The sequence below is a fragment of the Puma concolor genome, chromosome E4 (assembly GCF_028749965.1).
Source record: "Puma concolor isolate L17-30 chromosome E4, mPumCon1.1.hap2, whole genome shotgun sequence".
In the NCBI taxonomy this organism is placed as follows: Eukaryota; Metazoa; Chordata; class Mammalia; order Carnivora; family Felidae; genus Puma; species Puma concolor.
The window spans coordinates 27,695,505-27,716,584 of NC_141683.1; the positions used below are offsets into that span (position 1 = coordinate 27,695,505).

At 49.3% G+C, this 21,080-nt stretch overlaps 1 protein-coding gene across 9 annotated transcripts in view; it reads right to left on the reverse strand.

Moving 5' to 3' along the window:
* ATP2B4 (ATPase plasma membrane Ca2+ transporting 4) overlaps positions 1-21,080 on the reverse strand; it is a 95,229-nt gene that overhangs the window by 12,643 nt on the left and 61,506 nt on the right. For 7 of the 9 annotated variants that reach the window (XM_025921247.2, XM_086693385.1, XM_086693387.1 and 4 more), the window contains 12 exons: positions 19,730-19,891; positions 16,240-16,454; positions 15,665-15,907; positions 14,890-15,131; positions 11,393-11,624; positions 10,279-10,458; positions 9,351-9,438; positions 7,601-7,707; positions 3,715-3,906; positions 3,023-3,236; positions 1,982-2,193; positions 871-978 (listed from right to left, as the gene is read on the reverse strand). In XM_025921247.2, coding sequence (XP_025777032.1) covers positions 871-978; positions 1,982-2,193; positions 3,023-3,236; positions 3,715-3,906; positions 7,601-7,707; positions 9,351-9,438; positions 10,279-10,458; positions 11,393-11,624; positions 14,890-15,131; positions 15,665-15,907; positions 16,240-16,454; positions 19,730-19,891 — 2,195 coding nt within the window. The remainder of the gene's footprint in view (positions 1-870; positions 979-1,981; positions 2,194-3,022; positions 3,237-3,714; positions 3,907-7,600; positions 7,708-9,350; positions 9,439-10,278; positions 10,459-11,392; positions 11,625-14,889; positions 15,132-15,664; positions 15,908-16,239; positions 16,455-19,729; positions 19,892-21,080) is intronic. The other 2 variants (XM_086693388.1, XM_086693389.1) reach the window with 1 other exon arrangement.

The window sequence follows — 21,080 nt, forward strand, 5'->3', positions numbered from 1 at the left end:
TGAGGCACAGAGTGGGTAAGACACTTGCTCGAAGTGATTCAGTTTGTAGAAGGGAGATGGGGATTCAAACCCGGGTGGCCGGTACCAGAATCTATGCTCTGAACTGTGTGATCTGCTTCTCTAGAGACCTTGCGAGTCTGGATATGTCTTAGATGAGGGTCAGGCATGCAACCCAGATGAGGTCGGGGTGAAAAACAGGATGCTGGGGAGCCCTTAACTATGTCCGCACAGTGGGGCGCCTGGGTGGCTCAGTCAGTTAAGCGTCCGACTTTGGTTCAGGTCATGATCTCAACAGTTCGTGGGTTCAAGCCCCGTGTCGGGCTCTGTGCTGACAGCTCAGAGCTGGAGCCTGTTTCAGATTCGGTGTCTTCCTCTTTCTCTCTGCTCCTCCCCCACTCACACCCTGTCTCTCTCAAAAATAAACATTAAAAACAACAACAACAACAACAACAACAACAACCAGACAAAAACTGTCAGCACAACAGCTCACAGCCAGACTGTGGCTTCATCAGAATAAAGACTTCTGCTTGGTAAACTCTTCTGCTTCTAAGACCCTCAATTTTTTTTTTTTTTCTTCTTAGCAAAATCCCATTGACAATTTCCACTCCCATCTCAGAGAAGCTAAGGGACGTGCCTGTCTCTAGGTATGGTTAGAGAAGAGATCCGAAGCCTCTGAAGGGGTGGGCACTTATCAGTCCCCTCTGGGATCCTGTAAGATGGGAAGATCTTGAAAGCTGTGGGTAGGGAGGGGTGGGAAGGAGAAGATGACGGGGACGATCTGGGAGTCCCCGCGGTGCGTGTTCCATCTCCTCTAGAGGAAGGGGCGTCGCCGGCTGTGCGGACCCACACGGCGACCCTGCCGGTACTCACCTGGCCCCACAGCAGTTCTCCGATGCCAATGAAGAGACACCAAAACCACTGAGACAGGGTGAGCTTCGTGCAACTGAAGGGTTTACCCCCGAATTCCACGATGAGAATCTAGAACCAAGAAAGAGGCAGCCTACCGTCAGGTTGATGGGTAACAGGTAGCTAGCTGTCCAGCCAAGGCCATCATGGCCACATCAACCCCTGCCCCGTGATCCCTGCGGTGCAAGCCCTGATCGGCTTGTTGGAGAAGGAGAAGGAAAGAAACCAGAAGGGGAGAAGGGAAGAGAGACACAGTCTTTATAGAGACCCTGATGGAGGGGCAGATATCGTTACTATGACTATGATTAAGGGACGAGCTGGCGATCCAGGGGGGCTGGAGGCTTCTTGTGACTAAAGCCAGTGGGTGACAAAGAGAAGGCAAAGGGATGGAGAGGGGGAATTGAGGAGGGGGGCAAATAAGGGAGATACCTGCTGGGGGAGACTCAGGAGCCCTTTGTCATAGGGCCAGCTCATAGTCTCCTGTATCTGCAGATGTTTTAGTCTACCTCTGACTAGGGCCAGGAGGAAGGAACCCAAACCTTTTACCACCAGGGCAACTGTGCCCTTGACCCCAGTTCTACAAGAGGAGCCTAAGTCAGGCTTATTGTCAACTGCGTGTGAACCACGTACTTCTCTTTCTCTGTGAATTGCACAGCATTTTCTGCCACGAGCCCCTCGTGAACAAAGGGGCAGGGACAAGGGGAGACCCCGTACAGCACCTACTTGCACCTTTCACGCGTGCTGGCAGGAGGCATGGAAAGGGCCTAGGAGAGTGGCCCTCTCTTTGGTCACTTTGTGAAATTTCTGTGTTTTAGAAAGGTAAGCAAAGGATCCCACAAGTCTTATTTGACTGGCTACCAACACGTTGCCTTGCCCTGGAGCACCTGACCCAGCAGGCTTCAGTTCTAGAGCCGTGTGCAAATGGAAGCCACCTGGGAATCCGAAAGTGTTCAATCTACAGCCCGAGTGCCCATCATGCCCTCATGTCTTCTCCTGCGTACCGAGGGAATCCTGTTCCCAGCTTCTGGCCTTTGCCATCCCAGACCTCCTGCCCCAACTCCAGCTGGAGGCTCACCTGGCTGATGAACGTGCCCAAGACCACACAGCAGAAGATGAGGTTGCGGAAGATGCCTGCAAAGACATTCCTCTCTCCGTGGATCTTGCGGGAGTTGATTTCGTTGAAGAGCTGCATCAGCACAAAGGTGTTGAAAATAATGGTGTAGTGTTGGCTGGGTGGGGAATGCAGAGGCGCCTTCCTCCCGCTATCGATGTCAAAGAATTTCTCACCTAGTGGGGAAGAAGGAAGCATTAGTGGGTGAAGTATGAGCTCCACGAGGGCTCAGGTTGAGTCAGAACACGCTGGCATGGCCAAACTGCTTGCTGACGGCCGGTGTCCGTTCTAATAGGTTAGTATCTGAGCTACACTAGTTATCAAATACTTCTAAGTGTTAGTTCTCATCTCAACGCATCTGACCCTCTTTCTCAGTTTGCTCCAGCGATTTCGACTTCTTGTAGTGCAGCGTGGTGGTAAAACTGTGGACCAGGGTCAGGGCAGACACAGGTTTGACCTTAGTACCATTATTTATTCATTATGTGACCTGAGCTTCGGTTTTTATAATCTATAAAAAAAAAAAAAGAAAGCTATAGAAAGCCACCCTTGTGAAATTCTTTTTCTTTTTTTTAATTTTTTTTTTTTTAACATTTATTTATTATTGAGAGACAGAGAGAGACAGAGCACGAGCAGGGGAGGGGCAGAGAGAAGAGGGGACACAGAGCCTGAAGCAGGCTCCAGGCTCCGAGCTGTCAGCGCAGAGCCCGACGCGGGGCTCGAACTCACACACCGCGAGATCATGACCTGAGCCGAAGTCAGATGCTCAACCGACTGAGCCCCCCGGGCACCCCCACCCTTGTGAAATTCTTGAGAGGGGTACATCAAATAGCATAATGTGCCAGGTAGAGGGAAGAGAGGACACACTCAGTAAACGCAGCTGTTATCACTCCCAGTCTTGTGCTCAGTGTGCACCATTGCTACCTTCTTTCCCCAGGCCATTCTCTGCCCCCATCTCCATTTAGCCCTCTGACCCTTCCCCCAGCCCCAGCCTCACCCTCGGCTCACCGGCAAAGACAAGGAAAAAGATGACAGTGAGCTGATAGACTGCGTGGCCCAAGATGTTCTTCATCATAGTACGTGAGATCAGAGGCTTATTGCGGCCATAGGGGCGACGCTTCAACAGAGACTCCGTAGGAGGCTCGGTGGCCAGGGCCAAGGAGGCAAAAGTGTCCATGATTAGGTTAACCCACAACATCTGCACGGCTTTCAGTGGGGAATCCTGGTGGGAAGAAGAACCAGTCCTTTTAGCTTTCCTTGGAAAACACCCCCTAGCTCCCTCCTCAGCCTCACCTTTGCCCCTGCAATGGCCTAGTTCCCACTATCCACCCAGACTTTGGATCTGGCCATTTCTTAGCTGAGTGACCTTGAGAAAGTTACTTAACCTCTTTGAGCCTTGGTTTCCTCACCTGTAAAATGGAGAGAATACCCACTTTCCAAGATTGCTTTTGAAGAAGAGAGATAACACATAGGAGTACCCATCACAGCGGCTGACAAGGATGTGCTAATTAATGGTAAATGAGTTACCATCCTTCCACACGGGCAGATGGAGACTCAACTCAGCAGAGCTAACTTCTGCCCCAACACCACCGGGGAAACTCTCGTCCGTAATCCTTAGTAGACAGTACCCCACCTCCTGCGTTCCCCAGCCCCCGCCTCACCTCTCCCATCTCGCCCACCCCGCACTCCGCTCCTTTCACCTGAGTGATACAGGCTCCGGTGAAGGCCACAATCACGGCCACCACGTTGACAGTGAGCTGGAACTGCAGAAACTTGGAGATGCTGTCATAGACGTTTCGCCCCCACATCACTGCCTTCACAATGCTGGTGAAGTTGTCGTCTGTTAGGATGATGTCTGATGCCTCCTTTGCCACATCCGTGCCTGCGATACCCTGAGGAAGAAAGGGAAGGAGAACAGTGAGAAACTGGCTAAAGCAGAGCTTATCTACGTTCTGGACCAGGGCTGCAGTTCCTGACCTCCAAGAAGCTTCTGGACCAGGCAGAAACGCCAGAGGGCGCACTTGCCTTGCTAATAACCAAGCCGGCGTATTTTGAGTTCTCGCTTCCAAAGATCAAGGGAAAATGTGACGTTGTCAGTCCACAGAAAACAGGGCTGGGGTCTGATGCCACCGTGTTACTCCTGAACCCAGGCTGGAAATGACAGTTATCTTTTGATATTCCTTTCTCCCTTCTCTCCTACTCCCCCACCTTAGAAATGAAGGAAAGGATAGGAAACATGTCCTATCTATTCTACCTCCAAATTCATACATTTCTTTCTTTTTTTTTTTTTTAAAGATTTTATTTTTAGGTCATCGCTACCCTCAACATGGGGCTCGAACTCACAACCTTGAGATTAAGAGTCGCAAGCTCCACTGACTGAGCCAGCCAGGTGCCCCTAAATCCTTATACTTCTTTTGCCGCTGCTAGTATCTCACTCAAGTCCTTGTCCCTCCCGCCCCCCCCACCTCTAAGTCACCTTACTTTTTTTTCCAGGAGGAGTAGTCTGGCAGCACAGTTCAGATGTCCTATCCTTGTTCAAAATTCTCTTCCTGGGGAACCACTAAACGTTTCTTTTTTTTTTTTTTTTTTTTTTTTTAATTTTTTTTTTCAACGTTTATTTATTTTTGGGACAGAGAGACAGAGCGTGAACAGGGGAGGGGCAGAGAGAGAGGGAGACACAGAATCGGAAACAGGCTCCAGGCTCTGAGCCATCAGCCCAGAGCCCGACGCGGGGCTCGAACTCACGGACCGCGAGATCGTGACCTGGCTGAAGTCGGACGCTTAACCGACTGCGCCACCCAGGCGCCCCACCACTAAACGTTTCTGAAGAGACATTATCAATGGTTGAAAGCTGTGCTTTTAGAAACAGTAACTCTTCTAGACTGACAGTCAAAGCCCTCAACAGGTGAACTCGGATGGATTCATTCTCCAGCCTACTCCTATCTAATCTTTCTGCTCAAAACCCACTGGTTTATTCACCGTTCTCTGAATCTCTTCTTCAATATAGACTTCTACTTACACCATTTCCTTAAACCTGGAACATCCTCCTTCCTCATCCATTTAAATCTCATCGGTTGTCGATGGTCCTCGCAATTAAGCCCTACTTGCTTTGCAGAACCATCCCTAACACCACCAGCCCATACTTCCATCCCAAGTCTTGCAAATCCTACAATCCATAGAGGAGTGTATTCATTAACTGGGCTTCTAGGAGTAGATGATTTTGTTCTCTTTACCGGGTAATAATATATTCCCTTTCGGATTGCAATAAACAAATACCTGTCATAGACTATACCAGTCAGTTTCCCCATCAAAAAGTTCTCTAATAAATCCACACAATGCCATAACATGCGCTGTAAAAAGGGGGGGGGAAAAAGGAAGGAGGACTCTATGTACTTACTACTATGGAATAATCTCCAGGTTACGTGAAGTGAAAAAGCAATGCGAAAGAAAGAGTGTATGGTGTGTAAATAGATAAGCATAGATAGTAGTATAGATAATATCACTCAGCTAAGAGAATGGAATACAAACATATTACGTGTTTGATTATGTTTTAAAGGAGCAAACAAAGGATACACCAAAAACAAGAGAAGTTACTTAGGGTTAAGAGGGGAGGAAACGGGGTGGAGGTGAGCAGAAGCTGGATTTCTTGGTGTAGACCTTGTTTTGTATATTTGACCTGAGAACTAGAGAACTACTGTATATGAATATAAAACGAAATTAAGTTTAAAAAGCAATTTCCAAAAGGCAAAGCAACACGATATAAATGAACTGGTATAACCAGTTGGTAGCACAACTACACAAAGGAAAAATGTTCCAGGGGCGCCTGGGTGGCTCAGTCGGTTAAGCGTCCGACTTCGGCTCAGGTCATGATCTCGCGGTCCGTGGGTTCGAGCCCCGCGTGGGGCTCTGTGCTGACAGCTCAGAGCCTGGAGCCTCTTCAGATTCTGTGTCTTTCTCTCTCTCTCTGCCCCTCCCCTGCTCACACTCTGTCTCTCTCTGTCTCTCAAAAATAAATAAACATTAAAAAAAAAATTAAAAAAAAAGTTCCAAACGACAGTTTGAAAGACATAGTCCCTTGATGGCAGAACCTGGTAGGATATACCTCCAGGATAAAAAAAGAACTGTAAGAAAGATCTTGAACTGTTTGTAGTAGAGTAATTGTATTATTATTGCTCTTTTGAGACTATCACCTATATTTTAGGGTAAAGCAAATTATGATTATGTTAATGACATTAGGATCGGAATTTTCAGCTTAAGAGATATAAATATAAAATCAAGGAAGTTAAATAAAATTAGCAGGTTAGAGTTCTATAATTCTAAATTTGCATTGGAAATACGAATATGGATTCATGAAGTATTTTACTTTAAAACAAAGAAACACAAAAACAAAAAAAAGAGGCATAAAAGATATATTTCCTCGCTTTGCCCATTGAAAAGATCTAGAAACAAAGAATTACTCAGTAGTCAGGAACACCCTGACATGTAGACTGTGTTCTCTAAATACCATTTCTCACCAAAAAGCAGGACTCCTTTGAGAAATGGATGATTCCAGGCAGGACGAGAAATATGCATGATGATTGTGGAAACTTTTATCATGCCAGAAACCAAGTAAGGTATTAAAGACAATTGCCGTTGTATCTAAAGACCCAGCAATATTCATGAGGCTAATGATGGGTCAATGTGAATGTCAAAATAACAACAAGGGCAATGGATCAAAACACATCAAGTATACTTAAGTCCATGAGTTCATAATGGTATTAAAAAAATAAGTGGTTTTTTTTTTAATGCTTATTTTTGAGAGAGAGAGAGACAGAGAGAGAGAGAGAGAGTAAACAGGCGAGGGGCACAGAGAGGGGGAGACACAGAATCCGAAGCAGGCTCTAGGCCCTGAGCTGTCAGCACAGAGCCCGACGCGGGACTCGGACCCACAAACCGTGAGATCATGACCTGAGCCGAAGTCGGATGCTTAACCGACTGAGCCACCCGGGTGCCCCTTTTGGTTGCTTTTAAAGAGAGCACCCCAAACACAGATTATTCTTGAATATCGTTCCACGGCTTAAAAAAAATCACCAATAGTGCAATACATATGGGAGGCTTACAATCATAAGCTACTTGAGTGTGAGAATGACATTTGCAATCCGGGGGTTTCTACATTTGCTGGAATGTCAGAATGAACCAGTGTGCCTGCTAGGAAAAGCCAAACATTTCTGGGACCCACCCATGTGCTACCGAATCAAGATATCCAAATGTGGAACCTTGGAATATGCGATTTTAAATAAAGTCTCCAAGTGCTTCTGATGCGCTTGGCCTCACGAGCGTAAAGCAGAGTGACGAACAGTGCTGGCGAAGGAATACGTGCTTGATACGTCGTGGTTTCCCTGCCTGTGTCGTCTAGTCTTCACACTTGATGGCTCTCTCGTTACACATACTCTCACTGGCTGGGTCGTTAGGAGCGACAGAGTCAGAAAAAAGAGCGCAGCGTGGGACGTGGAGGCACAGGAAGCGGCAGGCTACAAGAAGCCTGTCCTGGCTTCCTGATGGAGAAGGCAGCTTGCAGGCAGAGAGATGGTGTACTGAGCTGCTTACCATGGCAAAGCCAACATCTGCTTTCTTTAGGGCCGGCCCATCATTCGTGCCATCGCCAGTGACAGCCACCACCTGTCGCTGTTCCCCAACAGTGCTGTCGATGATGCCTGGGAGAAACAGACACACCCCGGTGAGTCCACATGGGCCATCTCAGTCCTCTGCTCCCCTCGAAGGTGCTTTTGGGGTTTTCCTCCCTGGTCCCTGCTACCACCTCCCTTTCTGTCCTTTCTTTTTTATTTTGTGGGTTACAAGCTCACTTGATAGCATGTTGAAAGTGTAACCATCCTTCTGAGCCCTGACAGATCTGTCAGTTCCTGAGAAGCTGCTACTGCTTTGCATTGTTCTGTGCAGGCATCTGAGTAAAGGAAAGGCCAGAGGAGCACCTTGTCCAGCCTTCGAGGTGGCAGCAGGCATGTAAACACAGGTAATTTACAAAGAGAGGTCCAGCTACTAGCTGAAAACAACCACTGGAAGGGGTGAAGACCAGGTGAGGTGGACTGATCCGGTCTTGGGCAGCCACTCTGGCAACGAGAGCAGACGGTGCACTCCTGCCCTCTGGTGGTGGGAGGAGAGCAGTGTCTCAGCCTCCAAGGCCAGGAGGCCTAGCGCTTTGAAGAGGGAGGAGCAAAGGGCACAGTGACAGCCAGCCTGAAGCCACAGGTGGTATAGACTCAGAAGGCTGGAGAGGATCCAGATCATCTACGCCACTCCCATCACCCTCCAGAGGAGAAAACTGAAACCCAGAGAGAGGAAACGCCTTGCAGGGTCCCGAAGCCAGCTGGGGAAGCCCAGCCATCCTTCCATTCCATCTTAGCCAGAGAGGGCCATGTGCTTCCTGAGCAGGAAGAGGAAGCAAAACAACGGGGGGGGGGGGGGGGGGGGGGGGGGAAGAGTTAAAGCAGAAAATGATACTTCCCAGGAGGCTGGCTTCTTCCGACCAAGGAGAAGACAGGAGAAAGATCGGGAGGTCAGAGTTGGACACCAGCATGCACACACGTGCACACATCTACATGCACATACGTGATACCTGGATGCCTTTTCTCTGGCATCCAGGTTGATGCCCAAGTGTGAGAGTGTGTGTGTGTGTGTGTGTGTGTGACCATCTCCCTTTCTACTTTGTTCTTTCCTTCTTTCTTCTCTATGCTGGAGGTTCTACAGCATCACCCCAGGGCTGTGAATTGTTTCACAGGTGGCACCTTGACCTACGAGTCTGTCTTTATCAGGTAGACAGCTCGTCTTCCCAGCCTCGAACTTCCTTATGTGCAAAACGGGAATCATTTAACCTGCCCTGGTTGAATAAGATATGATGTCTATTTTATTTATTTATTAAAAAAAATTTTTTTTTAACATTTATTCACCTGTGAGAGACAGACAGAGCACTGTGAGGGAGGGGTAGAGAGAGAGAGGGAGACACAGAACCCGAAGCAGGAGGCTCCAGGCTCTGAGCTGTCAGCACAGAGTCCGACGCGGGGCTCGAACCCACAAGCCGTGAGATCATGACAGAAGCCAAAGTCGGACGCTTAACCGACTGAGCCACCCAGGCGCCCCAAGATATTATGTTTAAAAACAACTTTATTATACGTGTTGACTACAGATGTTGGCTAAGCTGTCTGTTCCCCCCACGAGCTGGAGAGCGCTCCTAGGAACTTCCTGTTCAGGACAGGAGAGTTGCTTTGGCCAACGGTCCTCGTCTGCCCTGCCCCAGACTGCCGTCTTCTGCCCCAGGCACCTGGCCAGCAGCCAAGCTTACCTTTTACCAGGGTGTGCTTGTCAGTGGGGGACGATCGCGCCAAGACTCGAAGCTTAGGCCAGATCTTGTCCAGCTTCTCTTGCTCCACCTGCCAACGTGAGACCACACCAGGTCAGGCAAGCCCAGAATAGTCATCCAGAAGAAGCTTACTTCTCCCCACGCTCTGAGATTCTGGGGGAGCTGGCATTCCATGGCCCATGGCGGCTGCTACCATGGCCTCCACGGGACATGAAACATCCAGCTGAGTCTCCAAGGGCAGATTCATTGATGGTGACCATTCAGGCTCCGCGTGTCTCTTTTTTCCTCCCAGTTCCCTACTGGGGAGCCAATCCCCTATTTCTTGGAGCCTTGACAGGAGGTGGGCAGGGGTTAGCTGTTGGCTCCAGGGGCTAAAGTGCTTCTAAGGTCTTAGGTGTGGTTTCTATGTAGACCAGGAAGCTCTGGTCTGCTTCACAGCCAGACCACATCCTCTTACAAACCTGTGCCAGCATTAGTCACAGGGTGGTGACACAGGAGGGTGAGGATGGAGGAAATCAGTACAAAATCACTCCTTAACTGAAAAAAATCGGGAAGACGTGAAAAGTTAGTGAGGCTGTCTCAAAAGTTAGCTTATGAATGAAGATAACGAGGAGAAAGGAAACTCACAGTTTTACCCCCTGAGCAGCTTTGGTAGAAGGAACGTCTCGCTATGAATAGATTTTAGTTTAAAAACCACCCACTTGGCAGTACAACTCCTCACAGCTTCCCCTCCCTCCTCTATGGGCTGCTGCCCGATTCATGAAACCATTTAATAAAGCCGATTAGATCTTCCAAAAAAACAAAAACCAAACAAAAACAAACACACGACCACCACAACAAAAGCCAGCTGCTTTCTCCCGTGCGTCCCAGCTGCGCCACACGAGACCCAGGCTTCCCGCCCGCGACCCACCTCGCCCTTCTCGTTGCGGATAAGTCGGTTGAACTCTTTGCCTTCTAAGCACAAGAAGTCATCCCCAGGTGTGACAATGCCACATTTGGTGGCGATGGCCCGGGCTGTGTTGATGTTGTCACCGGTCACCATTCTGACAGTGATGCCAGCTTGTTTGCATTTGGCGATAGCGTCTGGGACCTATGGAGAGTAAGGCAAGGGGAAAGGAGGAGGTGGGGTGATGAGGCCTGCTAGGCTGTCCCCGTTCAGGGTCCCTTCACTGTACACAGGAGACAGGTACCCCAGAAGCAGTGCCATGGGGCGCTGGCTACATCCGGTCATTTTTATATTGTCCAGTGTCACCTCACTTCTGTCCTACCCACGGTACTACATTTGAATTTGCCTTTTAGTGTAACTTGAGTTGAAGAGGAAATTTGCTTCAGGAGCTGGGTGTGAAAGCTTACTCTCCCTGCGATCTAGACTCCTTAGCAGGGCATATACACAGCCCTTTGAGATCTGGCCACCGTCTTCCTCCCTAGCAGACGTTTTTTGCCATTCTCCACCCCCCTGGCCCATACTCCAACCATATCAGTTCTTTGCAGTTTCCCCAATGCGCACTGCCCTCTCCTGCCTGGGGGCCTTGACAACTAACAGTCCATCTGTCTGAATTTCTTTCGAGCAGAGACTTTTTCCGATGCCTTAGCGTCTAGAATAGTGTTCAGCTACCCTAGGGGCGCTCAACAAGAATGTGTTGCTTGAAAGAAGGCGGCTGGAGGCGGGGATGGTGTCCCAGTTAACTCAGCCTCCTGGCCGTTCCAGGTATCAAATCATAAGCTCAATGAAACCTATACTTCTCACCCCTCAGACGGCATTAACCATCAGAATGGCACCTTCTAGCAGTTCAGCACTCTAAAGCAGTTTTGTGAAGCTGGAAGCCTGGGAACATCCATCCCTGCAAGTGAGAAGCTGTTAGGTAACACGCCTGGGGTCACAGCTAGAAATGGAACCAGTACCCCAGTTCCTGTGACTCCTGGGTGGCTTTCCGTTAGACCGTGCTCAGCTTGCACACGCGCCAGGGGCTGTCGGAAGACTTCCATTCATGTTTTCTTACCCTTTGGCCAAGCCAAAGCCTCACCTCTGGGCGCACGGGGTCCTCAATGCCCACCACCGCGACGCAGGTCAGTTCGGTGAGGATCTCGCTCTCGTTGTCCCACGGGGGCTCTCCGTCATTGAAATCCCGGTAAGCTATGCAGATAGTTCGGAGGCCCTCACAGGCCATGGGCTCGATGACAGTGCGCACTATCTCATCTCGGTCCTTGTTCTTGAACGGCACCACTTCCCCTTTCTTGTCCAGGATTCGATTGCACCTGGGGAGGCACACGGTCAGGAAGCAGCACCCCGTCTCACCCAATATGTCTGTACGGTCACCTGCAGACATTCTGGCAACTGTTCTGAGACCAGACACTGTTCTGAGGCCAGAAATCTCTCATCCCTCTCCCCCAGCTGAGTCCCTTTTTCCAAGGTGGGGAGGTGTGTAGGTGGATAAGGTCCACGTAAGCAGAAGGTGCGGTTCCCCCCTACCATCTGTCCCTACTCATATGTGAAGTCTTTTGGGGATCACCTGCTCTTTTGAACTTCTCAAAGGTGGAGAGACAGCTTTAATTCCCATGACCTAGAATAGTACTCAGTGCATAGGGCGTGTTCCACGGGAATGTGCTCATTGAAGGAAAGTGGCTAATTAGCAGCCAACTAGAGGCACTGGTTAATTCAGCTACTGGCCCTATGCCTATGCCTAACCTTTAAGGACCTGCGAAGAGCCTAGCCACATTGATTAAATTATGCAACTTTCTATAATCAGAACTGAGCGCGAGAAGGAAAACGGAACATAGAGGCACCACTTCTAGTACATGCTGTGTGCCAGGCATGTTATGTACAGGCATACCTCATTTTTTTTTGTTTTGTTTTGTTTTTTACAAACTGAAGGTTTGTAGCAACCCTGCATCCAGCAAGTCTGTTGGCACTAATTTTCTAACAGCATTTGTCCACTTCCTGTCTCTGAGTTACGTTTTGGTAAGTTTCACAATACTTTAAACTTTTTCGTTATTATTATATTTGCTATGGTGATCTGTGACCAGTGAGCTTTGATGTTACTATTGTAATTGTTTTGGGACATCAAGAGTCGTGCGCATGTAAGACAGCAAATTTAATCGATAATGTTGTGTGTGTTCTGATTCCACTGCCCAGCTCTTTCCCCATCTCTCTCCCTATCCCCTGAGAGACAACAGTATTGAAATTAGGCCACTAATAACGCTACAGTGGCCTCTAAGTGCTCAAGTGAAAGGGAGAGGTGCACATCTCTCACTTTAAATCAGAACCTAGAAATGATTAAGCTTGATGAGGAAGGCATGTGGAAAGCCGAGAGAGGCTGAATGTTAGGCCTCTTGCGCCAAATAGCCAAGCTGTGAATGCAAAGGAAAGGTTCTTAGAAGAAATGAAAAGGACTGTTTCCGCGAAACCCAAGTGGTAAGCGCGTGAAACAGCCTTGTTGCTGATATGAAGCAAGTTTGAACGGTCTGGATAGAAGACGAAACCAGCCACAACGGCCCCATAAACCAAAGCCGAATCCAGAGCAAGGCCCTAACTCTTTTAAATTTTATCAAGGCTAAGAGAGGTGAAAAAGCTGCAGAAGAAAAGTCTGAAGATAGCAGAGGTTGGATCATGAGGTCTAAGGAAAGCGGAGATCTCCATAATATAAAAATGGAAGTGCTGATGTAGAATAACGGTGTTGGGAAAACTAGACAGCCACATGGAGCGAGTTCTCCAGAAGGACTAGCTCAGATGATTAACGAAGGTGGCGACACTGAACAGCAGCTTTTCCATGTAGACGCAACAGCCTCATACTGTAAGAAGATGCCATCCAGGACTTTCACAGCTAGAGATGAGTCAGTGCCTGGGTTCCAAAGTTTCAAAGGACAGCCTTACTTGCTCGTTAGTGGCTAATGCAGCTGGTGAATTTACATTGAAGCTAATGCTCACTTACCATTCTGAAAATCCCAGGGCCCTGAAGAATTATGCTAAATCTACTCTGTCTGTGCTCTCTAAATGGAACAACAAAGCTTGGATGGCAGCACATCTGTTTATAACAAGGCTTACTGAATATTTTAAGTCCACCGTTGAGAGCTGCTGCCCAGAAAAAGACTCCTTTGAAAATATGACTGCTCATTGACAATACACCTGGTCACCCAGGAACTCTGATGGAGATGTCCAACGAGATTAATGTTGTTTTCATGCCTGCTAACACAACATCCATTCTGCAGCCCATGAATCAAGGAGTAATTTCGACTTTCAAGGCTTAGTATTTAAGAAACACATTTTGTAAGGTTATCGATAGAGATTCCTCTGGTGGATCTGGGCAAAGTAAATGGAAACCTCCTTCCAAATGCCATTAAGAACATTCATGATTTATGGGAAGAGGCCTGCATATCAACACGAACAGCCGTTTGGAAGCAATTGATTCCAACCCTCATGGATGACTTTGACCCTTTAGGGGTCAAATGCATCTCTATCAAATAGCATCTCTATAGCATCTCATGCTATAGAGAAACTATTCATGAAAAGAGCCAATCTATGCGGCACACTTCACTGTCTTATTTTAAGAAACTGCCACAGCCACCCCAACCTTCGGCACCCACCGCCCTGATCAGTCAGCAGTCATCAACATCGAGGAAAGAGCCTCCACCAGCAAAAACATTATGATCACTAGGGGCGCCTGGGTGGCTCAGTCAGTTAAGCATCTGACTCTTAATTTCGGCTCAGGTCATGAGCTCACGGTTCATGGGATTGAGTCCTGCGTCAGGCTCTGTGCAGAGCCCGCTCGGGATTCTTTCTCTCCCTCTCTCTCTGCCCCTCCCTAACTCATGCATGCGTGCACACACACTCTCTCTGTCTCAAAATAAATCAATAAACATGAAAAAAAAAAGATTATGATCACTAAAGCTCAGACGATGGTTAGCATTCTTTTAGTAATATTTATAAAATAAGGTATGTTATTTTTAAATATATATATATATATATACACATCATGTTATGGCACCCCCAATAGACTCTAGTCTAGTGTAAGCACGAGCCGTATATGCATTGGGGAATCAAAAAGATTCATTTGCCTCACTCTGTTGTGGCGATCTAGATCCGAACTCACAACGTCTCTGACGTAGGCCAAAGTTACATTGAACCATTTAATCATAGGAACCCCATGGGCATTATTCTCTGTTTTCAGGCTAGCAAACGAGAGCTTGGATCATTGCGGTCCGAATCCTGGCTGCGCCACTCTTAGCTGTATCACCTTGAGCAAGTTACTTCACCTCCCGGGACCTCTGTTTTCTCATCCGCAAAAGGGGGATAACAACAGTATCTGCTGCACTGAGCTGTGAAGATTAAATGGAACAGGCCACCCGAAGGCATGTGAAAACTGCGTGGCCCCGAGCAAGCGCTCAGATATTGGTTCTGGGGTCACCGCCCCGAAGCGGGGCTCACGTATCATTCCGCGGGGCTCAGCACGGGCGCGGGTTGCCCGGACCTTCCTGGGGGGGAGAATTTCGCAGGGAAGGAGAAGCGGGGGAAGGAAGTGCTCACTTGCGCAAGATGATCTCCGAGGCGCCCTTGCTGTACATGCGGTAGCCCCCGCTGGGCTTCTCGATGACCGTGCTCATGGATTTGCGCACCGAGTTGAAGGTGTACACCTTGTAGAGCTTCTCCTCGGGCACCTCATTGCGCACCGCATGGTAATCCTGCTTCAGGTCTGTGACAAAGCCCAGCAGAGCGCATTCGGTCTTGCTGCCCACCTGCCGCGGCAGACCTCCCTCCTTCTCCGGAGGCTGAGAGAAAAATCATACGTGGCATTTGAGTAACGGGCCTCGACTAGGGAGAGAGCTGAGGAAGGAAAGGACAAAACTTTCATGTGTTTTCTTCCCAAGGGTAAGTGGGCAGTGGGCAGGGGCGACTGTGGTCGCTGGGCCGTCAGGGGCTCCGTTTACCCTGGGGGTGGTGCTGGAATCTCACCCTGTGCGGGTCTCATTCTAACCCCCTCTCTGACTTTCTGGACAATATGTACTTTCCTCCTGGTAAGCCCAATTCCGCTACCAGCACGAGGTCTCTTCCAGAGATTCCGCCCTCAGATGGTGCCTGGTGGGCGCTTCATGGCCGTAGATTTCTACCTGCCTCCCCACCTCCGCTCTCTTCCCACGGATCATTCCCTAGTCACGCCAAACACGTTCAGTGAGGAGTAGGAAACGTGACGGGGGATGGCAATTCAGGCAGAACAAACAAGAGAAAATTGCTCTGTCCAGGGAAGATTGACGGTCCCTTCCGACCACCCCGTTCGAAGTGTCCAGGCAAAGGGAGAGCTTACCAGAATCTTGGAGGTATAGGCACTGTTGATAGAAATGCCATTGACAATAAGGTCCAGGACCTTGGGCAGGAGGACATCAGGGCTCGGGATCTGATGGTAATGGGTGTCTCCAATATAAGCCTGTACCACGGTCATGCGGTTCATGGTCAACGTGCCGGTCTTATCAGAGCAAATGGCTGTGGCGTTGCCCATTGTCTCACAAGCATCCAGGTGCCGCACCAGGTTATTGTCTTTCATCATTTTCTACAAAGGAGATGAGAGCAGACTTGAGAGGGGACCGAATACAGGTCAAAGGCCACATTTCAGCCAACATGTCTCCACCTCTCCTCCTCTTGTTGGCACAAAAACGCAGGATACCATTGTGGCGAATCCTCCTTAGATTCCACTGGCTTCCCGAAACACTGATGCGGCTGATCAAGAGGGTCTTTCACCTGTGAGCAGTGCCAGCGGCCTCTGCCCCTGCGAGGTGCCATGCAGGGTCTGGGGAGATGGCCCGGCCTTTCACCCCAGGCTACACGGCGCCCTCCCTTCCCATCTCTGTCCTGAAAGAAGAGCCAGCCTCGTTCCCGTCTCACCTTCACGGAGTAGGCCAGGGAAATGGTGACAGCCAGCGGCAGCCCCTCTGGCACAGCCACCACCAGCACAGTGATGCCGATGATGAAGAACTTGACAAAGTACTGGATGTAGATGGGAGTGCACTCGGGCAGCCACGCTCTGCGGTGGATCACGAAGTTGTCAATCACAAAGTACAGGATCAGGATGAGAACCGTGATGGCAGACATGATGAGGCCTGTCCGGGAAACAAGTCACATGAACCCAGGCTCCAGGGCCTTCCCGGGGCCCTAGCCAGAGGTGGGCTGGCAGAAGTTAGAGGCTTTGCTACCAGGGTTTAGAACCACTCCCTCTAGGGAGTCGTACCCAGATCCCCTATCCATTCTCTGTTGCTTACACATCACCATGCAGGGAAAAAGACGCTGGTTTTGTCTCCCACAGACACAGGCTCTAGTCTCGGCCCTGCGCTAACTGGACTCGTGGCTTTGTGCCAGGTTTTGTCCCTCTCTGGGCCTGTTTCCTCATTCATAAACAAGGAGGTGGTCTAGTTTTCTTTTTTCTTTTGGGCAAGGTCATCTAATACTTTATGTTTTTTATTTATATTTATATTTTTAAAAATTTACATCCAAATTAGTTAGCAGATAGTGCAGCACTGATTTCGCGAGTAGATTCCTTAGGGCCCCTCCCCCATTTAGCCCATCCCCCCTCCCACAACCCCTCCAGCAACCCTCAGTTTGTTCTCCATATTTATGAGTCTCTTCCGTTTTGTCCCCCCCCTCCCCCGTTTTTATATTATTTTTGTTTCCCTTCCCTTATGTTCATCTGTTTTGTCTCTTTAAGTCCTCATATGAGTGAAGTCATATGATGTTTGTCTTTCTTGGACTAATTTCACTTAGCATAATACCCTCCAGTTCCATCCACATAGTTGCAGGTCTAGTTTTCTAAAACAGCATTTTATTGGGGTGCCTGGGTGGCTCAGTCAGTTGAGGGTTTGACTCTTGATTTTGGCTCAGGTCATAATCCCAGGGTCATGGGATCGAGCCCCACGTCAGGCTCTGCGCTGAGTGAAGGGCCTGCTTAGGATTCTCTCCCTCTTTCTCTGCCCCTCCCGTGTGCATGCACATGTGCTTTCTCTCTCTACCTCTCTCAAAAAACAAACAAAAAAACCCCAAAAAACAAAAACCCAGCATTTTATGATTCTATCTCAGACCTACCCTCTTTCCACAATTCATAACGTAGTGACTGTATCTGCCTACTTCCTAGTAGTTTATCAATTTGGGTTTCTCCCCTATCAATTCACGACTCGTTCACAGCAATGTCCCTAAGGTCACCTGCATGACTAACTTTCAGAACAGTGTTTCCTGACCTTTCTCTTGACACAGCATAGATAGGAGATGACAATAATTTGTATGTTTACAATAAGCAAATATTTCTAGAGTGCTTGCTATAGGCCAGGTAAGCACCTCACGTATACAGACCCATTTAATCCTCACGAAACCCCTGTGAGGTAAGTTACTATGATCATCCCCTTTCATGGGGAAATCAAGGCACAGAGAGGTTTTTTTTTTTTTAAAAGAAGATCAAAACAAAATTATGATCTTTAAATTTTTTAAATTTTATTTATTTATTTATTTATTTATTTATTTATTTATTTATTTATTTATTTCGTTCATGATAAGTGTACTCTTTAATCCCCATCACCTATTTCACCTATCCCCTCACCCCCTTCCCCACAGAGAGTTTTCTGGAATGGACACTGGCTGGGGGACCAACTATTCTGGTTTGCCTGAGGCTGTGCAGTTCCCTGGGATATGGGACTTTCAGAGCTAAAATCAAGACAGTCCCAAGCCAACGGGGACAGCTGGTCATCCTACAACACTGATGTAAATGGAAGAATCTTTTCAAGGTCAGAAAGCACCTGGCCCGGGTGCGGTCTGACCACTCTGAAGGCTGAGGGAATCACAATCCGGGCACCCTGCACCTCTCTGTGGCAAAATATCTGGGAAGAGCTTTGCTTCAAACCCCAGTCTAGTTTGGGTCTTTGCTCTTCCTGAGGGCCTAATGACTCAAGAGAATCAGAGCGAGGCTAGAGGTGATTATACCAATGAAAGCGTATTCTTTTGAGCTTTGCTTCAGCAGGGTCAGGGCTGATGTGAGGCAAACTGGGTGCGTAGGGTCCAAAATTTAAGGAAGTGCTCCCTCCCAGGGTGGCACATTGCCTCGCCCAACTCCCGGCCTAGCTTGATACGTAAACTAAAACGAGAGGAGACCCGGTGGCCGGCCCACCAGGTAGCTCGCACTCCCTAAAGAGCAGGGCAGGGATCCGGAGGACAATAGAAGGGGTTAGGCGGGGTCTGTTTAATGTTTCACACCTATGCGCCAGGCTCAGGAACGTGATTCCACACCCACAATTCATCTCATCCGTGTACAGTTTATACGCGAGAGATGTCACAGCGGTCAAAATCAGCCGGGTACTAGAACTGAAAGAATAGGGCTAGACTAATGTGGTCCAGCAGAACTCTCTGCAATGCTTCAAACGTTTGCTGTGTGCGCTGTCCCATAAGGTAGCCACGACCTGAGTGTGGACATTGACCAACTGAACTCAGGCTGATGTGACCGAGGAACTGAATGTTTAACTGTATTTGATGGTCAGTCAATGTAAGCGGGAACAACCACACAGGGTTAATGGCTCCGCAAAGCTTCTGGCTCCCCAGTGTGTGGTCAGCCCATTGGCGGCACTGGCATCGCCTGGGGGCTTGTCAGAGATGCAGACTCTCAGGCCCCGACCTCCTGACTCAGAATCTGCGCTTTAACCAGGTTCCGGGTGAATTGTCCACACAGAATGTACTGGTCTAGCCTCTGATTGTGGTAAAGAGAGGGGTGGGGTCAGGAGATAATTAAACAGTGGGACAAGACCGTACCTGAAGGGCTCTGCCCACTGAAGGTGCAATATTCCTTCTGTTTCCTCTTCCAGCCCCGCCACCCTCCCCCTACCCCTTAACCCCCAACAGAAGGTAGAGGGAGAATGTAGAGGCAGTCTGGAAAGAGCCTCTTCAACCACAGGCTTCCTTTTTCCTCCAGTCCTTACTCTGAATTTACTGTCCTGTGCCTGGCCAGATGCTAGGACCACACTCGGGAACTGCCTCCAGGAAACAGGAGCCTTCTCTGCCCTTGAGGAATTTATAAGTCAATACACGAAACAGGTGGGTGGTTACCAGAGTCTTCCGTCTCCCTGAAGTAAATCTCCCCTGTGTGACAGAAGTTCTTTATTTCCCACTTGGCGGCAAGAGACCACGGGGCCTTTAACCCTCGCACGCTGGGACACGCTTCTCCCTGAAAAGGCCCAGGGAGTGGCCGGAGGGTGGCAGGGAGAGGGGGCCTACTCCCTGGGCTGCACGAGCCCCTTGGAAGTTTCGGCTTCTTTCTGCCGGCCCGGTTGGTACAGAAGGGAGACAGGGAGGCCAGGATCCAGAACAGCACTAACGAACAACAAGAAGCCGCCGCCCTACTCACCAGCTTTCCCGATCTGAACAGCCAAGCGCGTCAGCTTGCCCTGCAGCACCGACTTCTCCTTTTTGGGCAGCTTGGCCGCCTTCTTCTCCTTCTCCTCGTTGTCGGTCCCCTCCTGGCTGTTGAGTGGCTGGATTTCCAGGGCCACCCCATCCTGAGTTTTTGCTAGGGTGCGCACAACAGAGAGGACAGGTGAGCACGCAAGGTGACGGTAGCGAGTGGCAAGAATGTGAGAACCCCAACTCCTCTGTCTCCTTCTTGGAATCCACCTCGGACCCCCGATGTCGATTCTGACCACTCTCACCCCATGCCAGACGGGGCACTTGCCTTGCACCCTCCACTGGGGCCTTGGAATGATATTCTGACAACTGGAGACGAAACGGGAGTGCTTTCGGGGTACGGGTTTCCTCTTCAGTGGCAGCTTCGTGGCACCACCTCAGAGCCCCAAGCCAGGCTTATTCCAGCAAGAGGATTAGTCATGCCGCTAAGCGCTATTACCAACAACCATCCCTCCTGGAATTCAGTGCTCAGAATGGTGAATCTTCACTGCAGGAAGGGGCCGATGGGGAAGGCTGGAAGACGTTTCTAGAGCGTAAGGGCCCTCCCGGTCTGCTCTGTTAAATGGTTCATCTCTCTCTTCCTATAGACCGTCAGGGGAGAAACACAGACCGCCCCCAGTACAAGATGTTTTCCAGTTCCTCCTCATATCAGTCGAATGACAGCGGAAGGAAATGCCCTTTCTCCCCTGTCTGACGAAGGTGGGGAGGCACAGAGTGGGGAGGTACAGGGGTAAGTCTTTTGGGGGGGAGAGGGAAGAAGCTGGTATGAGGGACCCTCTGGAATGAGAGGGATAAAGACAGACATATAAACCCATTTTGCTTTCGAAAGAAGAGTTAAAGAGACCTAAAATTAAAGAATTATTTCTGTGGAGCCCTGGTTCTCCGATGGGATGACTTTATTCCTGAAGACTCCTATGACACGGGTCCAAAGAGCAAAATAATCACTAGTGGCTGTCTCAAGAGAGCCATTCTCGCTGGGTCCCAGCACCCCTCCAGCTTCACCCCCGTTGGAGCTCAGCCCTTTTGCTTAGGATGCCCTTCCTGAGATACTGTCTCTGTTGTCAGACTCACAAACAAGACAGAGACGGGATGTAGACACAGCCACCAAAAAGGAAACACACACCAGATCGGGAGGAAGAAAACAGACTGAGGGGAGAACAAAGAAAGAGGTGGGGAGAGGTACAGAGAAAGGGCTCTGTCCAAGCACCCCCGAGAAGACTAGAAGAGAAGACCAGACCAGAAGAGGACACCGATGAGGCAGCTAGCAAGAGGAGGGTGCAGGGACTGCCCACCCC